This window comes from Colletotrichum godetiae (genome assembly GCF_030913485.1).
Source record: "Colletotrichum godetiae strain CBS 193.32 chromosome Unknown BDP55scaffold_78, whole genome shotgun sequence".
Lineage (NCBI taxonomy): Eukaryota > Fungi > Ascomycota > Sordariomycetes > Glomerellales > Glomerellaceae > Colletotrichum > Colletotrichum godetiae.
Window position 1 is genome coordinate 25586 of NW_026851326.1, and position 9501 is coordinate 35086.

Here is a 9501-nt window from a genome sequence, read left to right on the forward strand (position 1 = left end):
AGTTTATCCGGAATTTACTCAGTGACTGTTCCTGGCTGTCTTGGTCATCATGACGTCGCTTATGCGTTTGTTACGACCCAGCATAGCTGACTACCTTGTGACCTTGCATATGGGGGAGGTCAGTGCGTATTCTGCGGCAACATGATGTGCTACCATCGTGGAATACGAACGTGGGGTTAAGCGTTTGCTCATATGATCAACCAACATCGCACAGAATATTGGCAATTGAAGGCATGAAGTTGTTTCGCAAACGATATATACACAGTGTAACAAAAGAACTTCTGTCCGGCAACTAGACAATCTCGATGGCTTCAGCATTTTCAGTTGAGAACGCCCGGGCTCAGTTCCCAGCTCTGGCAAAAGACCAGATCTTTGGCGACAATGCTGGAGGAAGTCAAGTTCTTGGAACGGTCGCAAAGAGGTGAGAACTGGGAATTAACCTTTACTAGGAGTTGAAGCCTGATAGACATCGCAAAAGCTTGCTCATTTGCTGACATGGAAGGACAGCATCTCGGAATACCTCGTGAACAATAACGTGCAACTAGGGGCGAGCTACAGAACATCTAGAGTCTCGACCCAGACATTTGACAAGGCGTACAAAGTTGCCGCCAACTACGTTAATGCTGATGTCGGTGAAATTGGTGAGGATCAGCCATCACCCCACGCCAGCTCTAGAAGAGAAGACCGGCAGACTCAGTATTCAATGTTGCGTGTACTTACACCTCATAGTCATCGCACCTTCAACAACCCAGGCTTTCCGTAACCTTGCAGCAGCTCTCAAGTTGAAGGCTGGCGATGAAATCATTCTTTCCGAAGTTGACCACGAGTCCAACATTGACCCGTGGCTCCATTATGCAACTCTCGCCGGTGCGACAGTGAAGTGGTGGGCACCTTCTGACAAGTCAAACCCAAAGCTCGATGCCGTGACCCTTGGGGGCCTCTTAACACCGAAGACTCGGTTTGTAGCTTGTACGCACGCTAGCAATATCTTGGGAAGCATTCACGATATCAAGGCATTTGCAGATGTCGTCCACAAAGTCCCGGGGGCCCTTCTGTGTGTCGATGGTGTTGCATATGCGCCGCACCGGGCGATCGATGTGAAGGAGATCGGGGCTGATTTCTATGCCTTCTCTTGGTACAAGGTAATTAAGTGGCTCCCCGAGAAAGCAACTACGTTGCATAAACTGACCGTGTATAACTCCAAGGTGTACGGTCCGCATATCTCATTGCTGTATGGATCCTTTAAGGCACAAGAGCAGCTCCAATCACTCGGACACTACTTCAATCCATCTGGAACTTTGATGGACAAGCTCGAACTAGCCGCGGCTAGCTACGAGCTCACTCAAGCAATCATGCCCTTGGTCGAATATTTCGGGGAGAACCCGAAACAGACCTGGGCTGGAATTACTCAGCACGAAGAAGCCTTGCAAAAGCATCTTCTCGACTTTCTGACGTCACGCCCTGATGTCTGTATTCGTGGCGACGCTTCATCTGCAGCTTCAGTTCGAGTTCCCACTGTGAGTTTTACCGTAAAGGGAACATCGTCTCAAAGCGTCGTGGAGAGAGTTGAGGCCCAGTCCATTGTTGGGATTCGGTGGGGTCATTTCTTCTCAAAGCGGTTGGCCGAGAAGATTCTCGGTCTCGGCGAGGATGGCGTTGTACGAGTGAGCTTAGTACATTACAACACCGGTGAGTTACGCTTTACAGCACTTTGGATGATTCGGACGGCTGACGTGTCTTCTCGTACTCAGTGGAGGAGGTTGATGTGATCATCGGGGCTCTGAAGAAGGTTTTGGGAACTTTGTGAGAAATAGGAGGCGATTATGTGGATGGATAGGAATGAATGCAAAAGCTTATTTGCTGTGATTCACTACCTATTGAACTTCATGTGATTTAAGTTCTGTGATTTGATTGACTTTTCTGGCCAAGTCCCTTTTGTGTAAACATGGCAATCCCTGTTTAGAGATAAGCATACCTTAAGTAGAGAAGGTATCCAAATCCTAGCAGAGTAAGTATTCCTCAGTTTGAACTTTGACCATCTCATCCGTGACATCTATATCTTCAAGATGGTTACGGGCATTGGGCAATGTAGAGAGCCACTGTTCAGAGCAATCTTCAAGGATATTTAGGTTTTACTGAAGGCTTAACGTCGACCTCCGCAAGAGTTCGATTAAGCGGGGAAAAGAAATAAACAAGAAGAGGAAGAAAAAGAAGGATGGAAACTTTGTGAGGCATGATTCCTCCCTTCATCCCTAACCCTTACAACAGAATCGTTTCCTAGTCAGTATTATTTCTGACTTGCATATGTCTTGCGTTAATCCACGTTACCAAACATGGGATTCGCATTCTAGACCTGACAATAAATGGGTTCCAACTTTTTGGCCTAATTCGGGCCAGGGTACTGCTGACCGGTGGTGTGTCAACCATGTCCGTTGAACTGCTGGAAACGATGTTTGTCTGGGGGAGGGCCTGTTGGATTAAACCCTTGAACGAGACTGGACCCTTGTTGTATTAAACACAGACTAAGCATCAAACCCGCCATGTCACTGCCACGTTGCCGCCTCAGATGGCTGCCCACCTTATGCAGTGTCAGTGATGCATAGTCAAAAACTTTCTTTTCTTTTGGCAATCCTTCCCGGAAGCTCGGATCACAAGCCCGTGTCTAGAACACATGGAGTTTCTCACCAGATTGGCTTGTTTGATACATATACCTTCAAGCGCCAGTGGGACCAATTACAGGGTGTGAGTGTCTCAACTGATCAATCCGATTAAGATTTTCAAACGCTATTAGTCAAATTGTCCTGTCATACCTCGCCATAGTCCCCGTTTCCATTCTCCCAAAACTACAATCAGCCAAGATGTACGTGCTCCTCAACCACATCACATCCTGTTGACTATCCGTGATAGATGACTTACAACCACTGTGGTAACAGGCTTCCCGACCCACACACCAAATACACGGGTTTCCAACAAATCCACAACCCAAACCGGAAATGGCCCAACCAGGTTTTGACGAAACCTCCAGTTTGGCTTTCAACCGATTTGCGTGACGGAAACCAATCTCTCATCAACCCTTTGGTCAGTGTTACACGTATGTCTGAAGTTCAACGCTACAGGAAGCTGATATTCGTCATAGACCATTGAGCAAAAATGGGAATACTTCCAGATGCTCGTGGAAATTGGTTATACGGAGATTGAAGTCTGCTTCCCCGCCGCATCCCAAGTCGAGTTCGATTTCACCAGACGTCTGATTGAGACGCCCAACATTGTTCCTGACACTGTGCGTTTGCGCGGTCTTTCTCCCACCCGTGAGGACTTTTTAGCTCGCACCGTCGCCGCTCTTCGTGGCGCCAAGAGGGCATCTGTTTGCACCTACATCTGCGTCAGTGACAAGCAGCTCAAATACCAAGGCTTCACACGAGAAAAGGCACTCGAGCAGGCCGTTAGATCTGTCCGGTATCTTCGATCCATCACCAAAGATGACCCGGAATCGGCGGCAGTGACCGACTGGACCATGGCCTTTGGCCTTGAGTCCTACAACGAGGCGGACCATGATTACGCTGTTCAGATCACTGAGGCTGTCAAGGAGGCCTGGGAGCCCACTGTCGAAGACCCTTTGGTTGTGGTGTTGGCGACTAGTACCGAAGTTGCTACTCCCAACGTTTTTGCGGACCAAGTCGAGACCTTCCGAGCGGCTTTGTCTGACCCCGAAAAGATTTCCATTTCAATTCACACACACAACGATCGTGGATGTGGTGTGGCTGCAGCTGAATTAGGTATGCTTGCAGGGGCTGATATGGTTGAGGGATGTCTGTTCGGTAACGGAGAACGCGCTGGCAATGTTGATCTCGTCACACTGGCCCTGAACTTGTACTCGCGCGGCATCCACCCTGGTCTCGACTTTTCAAAGCTGTACGACATCAAGAGAAAGTACGAAAAGCTCACTGGCTTGATCATCTCTCAGCGTATGCCCTACACGGGCGAGTTTGCGCTTCAGGCCTTTAGTGGCAGTCATCAGAACATCATTCGCAAGGGTATTGCGCAGAGAGTTGAGGCTACCGAGAAGGGAATCCGTCCGATTTGGGACATCCCGTACCTCCCTCTGGATCCTGAGGACTTGGGAATTCCTCTGGACACAATAATTCGGGTAAACTCCCAGAGTGGCAAGGCTGCTGCGACCTGGATCCTCAATAGACGCTGGGGCCTTGACATCCCCGTCGAGCTTCAAATCAACTTCGGAGGCCGAGTTCAGCTGATGTGCGAGGCTCTTGCACGAGAGATCTCACACCAGGAGGTCATTAACCTTTTCATTGCCAGTTACGCACTTACGCCAAGTGAGAAGCACGACAGCGCCTCCAACATTGGCAGCATCTCCGTCACCAGCGATGGAACACTGCAGACCGTTGTGGGAATGATTAACCCTGCCGACAGCTTCGCCGTTCGCATCGACGGAACTGGGCCCGATATTGCCTCCGCCGTTGTCAGGGGCCTGCACTTTATGAAGGACGTCAACGCTGTTGCCAAAATTCATCACACTCAGCAGCTGTCTGAGCGCTTCGAGGGAAAGTTCTGCGTCCTCGCTACCTGTTTTGAAGGAGATAAGACAACATGGGGCTACTTCATTGACGAGAACGAGGAGAATGCCCAGGCAATGGCGGTCGTTTCGGCGTCGTTAGTGAGTTCATCCCTTCTGAATCGTTGTTTTCTTGCACTAACATCAATCAAAGCACATGTACCGTCGCAAGTTATCAACCCTGCCGCTCAAGAAGCAAAACACCATGACCAAGATCGCCACTGCTAGCACATCTCAAACTGCGGCGACAGCTTAAGCGTTCGTGTTGGAAAAGTTTGGAAAGAGTCATTCTCGCGCATGGAGATACTGGGCAATGATATGCTGTGACCTGTAAATAAAATTGCATTCGACAAAGTCACGACCAGAAATAGGAGGTAGCGATCTTGGAAACTATTCACTTGGAGCGCGTCTGATAATTCTACGAAGAGCTTGATGAGATGTGGAAAATAGAAAGTTAACTGAATATTACTCACATTCCCTGACAGCCGTGCTGTCCTCAAACACGTCAGAAATATTCCGGCAACATGCAACATTTGGTGTTGGAAGACGAAATCGTCGAGAGGTCTCCGTCACACGATTGAGAAACATGATACAAGGTCGAAATAGAAGAAAACGTATATTGAGCCAGTCTGCCAAGTGGAGAAAAAGCTTCTGAACGCAAGTTTACACCAAATGATCAAGCCACCCATAGAAAAAACGACCAAGCCCGACACTCCACCTATGATACATGTTGCCACCCAAAACGAGTCAATCCTCAATCCTTATCCTTCTCAATAATCGTTTCTGTGGTTGTCTCGGTGTTTTCTCTCTCCTCAGGCTCAATCACACCAGTACCGGCTGATCTGACTGGAGAAGGTTCACACTTTTCTGTGTCTTTTGGCTTCTTTTCCAGAATTCTTGTCCACTTGACCAAAAGTGACGCTACTGTCATGGCAATACCAGCAGCTAATGCCATATAGAATACTTGGACAATTGAAAGATTGTATAGTTCGAGAACCTTTGGCAATAATGAGGGATCGACGATGTGGCGGAGCTCAGTCGCGCCGCTTCGGATAATTTTGTCCACGTCGACTCCCTCGACTGGACGAAGGTTGCCTTGAAGCTTGTTGAGAAATACCGCCTGGGCGATAGCCAGACTGATTGCACTGCCCACCATGCTACTGAAGAGCATCATAGAGATAGCAGTTGGCGATAGCTTGGTCTCGACAGCGTTGTGAGCCACAACGATGGGCTGTTGTGACGCCAAAGCCGCAAAACCCGCCAATGCTGAGAATCCCATGATACGGGAGTCAATGCTGGTCATGGTGATGGTACTGAAAAGACCGGATACGATTGCTGTAAGAGTACCACCGAGGAGCATCACAGGGTTGGCGCGACCGATGGTATTCGCAAGAAGGCCTCCCGCCATCACGCCGACAGCGGAACAAGCGTTGAGTGGTAAAAGCAAGATGCCAGATCGTGCAGCTGAGTAGCCTTTGATGACTTGGTTCCAGAGAGGAATCTGTGACTTGTCAGAAATGTGCTCAGATCATGTGTGAGGGAGACCGCATCTTGATCCATTGGGACTACACTTACGTAGTAGTCGAACAAGGCCATGGCCATGCCAGCCGTTACAGCAAAAGCTGCAGCGAAAGAGATGCTGCGGTTCTTGAATAGTGCCAGAGGGATGACAGCAGCCTCGCCTTTTCGATGCTCCCAGAATAGGAGCGCCACAAGGAGAGCGAACCCCACTGTCAACATGCTGATGGACTCTGCGCTGTTCCATGCGAACGTGTTGCCTCCAGACTGGACGACGAACAAAATGAGAGCGATTGCCGGTGTCAAGATGAGAATGCCGATACCATCAATCAACTTCAGCTCTTGGAAGATGGTCTTCCAAGGCTTCCGGTGCGTTCTGAGCAGGAAGAAAACGACTGCACCAGCCACTGTTCCCATGGGTACATTGATCAGGAAGCACCATCTCCATGACGCGTTATCTGTCAGGGCCCCACCGATGAGGGGACCTGTGATCTGGCCAACTAACTCCATGGCGCCCAAGACACCGATCATGAGCGGGAGGCGGCCAGGAGGTAGAATTTCTGTTACGAGTCTGGTACCGGGACACAATAGTCAGCAAAAAGAATTCTAAGATAAGTATTGGAGTGCAAATTGGCATACACTAATGAAGTTGATACGACTCCAGAACAGCCTAAGCCAGAAAATGCTCTACCAACGATACACATTGTAGAAGTTGTCGCTAGCCCGGCGAGTAAACATCCGAGCTCAAACAAGAAGATTCCTGCAATATAGACATGTTTGTGCGGGACCACTCGATTGAGAGCGCCAAAGACTAGTTGAGATGCTGCTGCGGCCAAGAAGCTAAGTCGTCTTCGTCAGTTCGTCTTCGGGAATGAGTTGAGGACATAAGGATGACGTTGGGCACATACTACGCGGAACCAAGCCATCCAACATCACCGAGGCTTCCGAGTTCGGTCGTGATTTCAGGAGTGGCTACACCGACGATTGTGCCGTCCTATGAATGCCAACATCTGTAAGCAAGGTCCGGGGAGCATACAGGACAGTTTCCATCCATGTTCTAGGTTCGATTCGGAAGGCCAAATACATGTACTTACCATGCCAATTAGTCCGACAGTGAGAGATAAGGCAATGCATACTGCCAGTGCAGAGAGAGGTATCCCGAAACATGTTCGCTCTGGTGTCTCCAAAGAATCCGTATCTTTGGAACTCGTCATTGTGTCAACTTTTGTGAATGAGTGTTTTGCTTTGCTGAAAGAGTGATATTAGTTTAGGCAGCAACTTGAGAGGATTGAATTGAAGAAGGTTGATGGCAATGCGTTGAGACAGATGCAACGTGGACGTGGAAATTTGGCACCGGCTCCGTGGCAATGGATGTCTTGTCATAGAACTCCAGATATGGCAGTGGGACAGGGTCAAACTTAGAGCCAGCCAAGGATACATAAGGAAGCCCAAATGGCACCCTGACAAATGACATGTCGTGCTCGCTCCCGTGTTCTCGAAGCACCACCCGGATCCCGACCAAACTGCACGTGCGGATACGAGTGTTCCATCTGTGGCAACATTTGCCCTGAATACCCGAGACCGTCGGCATGGCTCAAATCTCCGTGGTTGCCCTCGACTTCTCGAGGTCAAGTTGGAGTTGTTTAGCCCAACTTCGGCCCTGCATTGCTGCCGCGCGGGCCGCATATAGATTCAATGTAACTCCTCTCACGCTTCTCGTGCAGGATTCAGGAACCTTCGGCATTCCGATTGTTTGGTCTGGGTCAGCAACATCTGCAGTTTGCGTGATGACCCGGCTTACCCGTGGTGGTATTGCCTTCATGACATTGGTACTGGGTTTCTGGAAACGATTTCTTGCAGCAATCTAAATTCCCCGTCGGGCTCGTCTTGCGTTTGAGCCACGCCGCGGCCAGGGATATTGCTGACCCTGCAGCTTGGCCCCACAATCCGGGTCCGTTAACGGCCCCACCTCGCTTCCAAAGTAGCCGGAATCCTAAGAAGTTTTCCGGCTGAGGTTCGTCTGATATTGGTAATATGACCGGGGATTACTCCGCATAGGCTCACTCTCGCGTCGAAGCCGAAGAACACGGAACCTTGCATGCGTGTCAAACCAGGCCGACGGGCGATGTGACCCTGCTGTTCGGCGAAGAACGTGATATCTCCTACTCACTGCTACTCGCTGTAATAGATCAACACACCACATATTGCACAGTCCAGGAGCCAAGGTGGAACTCACAGTGACATGCCGGAAATTGAAACAAGGTCACGACTCACGATCCATACTGGCTTACTTAGCTTGGCTAGGAACTGGAGTCACTGGATCCCCGAATGCGACTGCTCTCAATTCCTTCCAATCCCTCGTGTTTGTGCGCAATGATGACTGCACTGCTCGTCGAAAGGATCAGTCTGCCGTCTTAAGGTTCGGGCAGGGTCATTCATGCTGCCCTTTTTGGGTATGAGCAAGACTCACCGGGGGCCAAGACTCTCTGGTGACATACTCTTCAATTTCCATCACCACTGAGCCTTGCTTTGGCAATGTCAGCTTTGTGAGATGACATGAGCAGACGGTACTGGGAGTGGAGAGGGCAAGAATCACTCGGATAACTATTGCGTGAGACCACGTCAATGCGAGCCTCAATCCATAGAATAGTGTTCCTCGATGACCGCCAGTTTCTTGATTCTACTTGTCTATCTGTCTTAATACAAATAATCTACGATCTTTTGGTAGACTGTATCATCAAGTTGAACTATACAAAATGAAGTCTACTTCGAAAACGCTGGTGGTCTCACCACAAGCCCTCCGAGGAGCCTCTTCTAGGCTCAATTTACAGCCCAACTCCTTTCTCAAAACCGCATGGGCGATCACAGGCCACGTCCACACAGACTCCGACGATGTGACTCTGGCGAGTCTGCACCAGAGCGACAGCCATGGAGATGGCTACTATGTCACGATGCGCAATCTGCACACTGGGCCTAGTTCCGTTACTGTTGGCACCCTCTTGCACCAAGTGAGCCAAGCTGCAGTAGCGGAAGACGCCCTCGAACTCAGCGATTGTCCTACTCGGTTCCTCATTACAGAGGATGAGCTACCTTCCTCAATCGCTCAAATTGCTGCCGAAGAGGTGAGTGAATTCGAGAGAATACAGGTGAACACTGCATCATTGACCATCTTTCAGCTTTTTTACACACTAGTGCTCTCTGGCCAAGAACCATATCAATGCCACATAAGCGTCTCTGGTACAGCACACGAGCAGAAGATGGAGGCTGTGGCAGCCACTTTCCGGATAATCTGCCATCAACTACTTAGTCCCAACGTCAAGGTGAATTTAGGAATTGACCAGATTGACTTGTTGCCTTTCCACGAGGTAGCGCAGCTGTCCAGATGGAACAACAACACTCAATCAGACAGT

At 49.6% G+C, this 9501-nt stretch overlaps 3 protein-coding genes across 3 annotated transcripts; 2 read left to right on the forward strand and 1 right to left on the reverse strand.

Moving 5' to 3' along the window:
• The first annotated feature begins 136 nt into the window (after positions 1–136).
• On the forward strand, positions 137–1971 carry BDP55DRAFT_683505 (pyridoxal phosphate-dependent transferase). The gene is made up of 5 exons (XM_060576341.1): positions 137–421; positions 508–641; positions 730–1142; positions 1206–1689; positions 1752–1971. Exons 1-5 carry the CDS (start codon positions 306–308, stop codon positions 1805–1807), a joined length of 1203 nt encoding a protein of 400 aa, XP_060422878.1. The 5' UTR covers positions 137–305; the 3' UTR covers positions 1808–1971.
• Positions 1972–2753: 782 nt separating this feature from the next.
• Positions 2754–5040, forward strand: BDP55DRAFT_403665 (2-isopropylmalate synthase). Its single transcript, XM_060567314.1, has 4 exons — positions 2754–2860; positions 2934–3078; positions 3137–4675; positions 4728–5040. Coding segments are annotated over exons 1-4 (1788 nt in total). The 5' UTR covers positions 2754–2858; the 3' UTR covers positions 4830–5040.
• Positions 5041–5327: 287 nt separating this feature from the next.
• BDP55DRAFT_638108 (major facilitator superfamily domain-containing protein) lies at positions 5328–7305 on the reverse strand (the record flags this gene model as incomplete). The annotated part of the gene is made up of 5 exons (XM_060573067.1): positions 5328–6074; positions 6149–6662; positions 6731–6931; positions 7000–7085; positions 7186–7305. The coding sequence occupies 5 exons, from the start codon at positions 7303–7305 to the stop codon at positions 5328–5330; spliced, it is 1668 nt and encodes a 555-aa protein (XP_060422880.1).
• Between the last annotated feature and the right edge of the window lie 2196 nt (positions 7306–9501).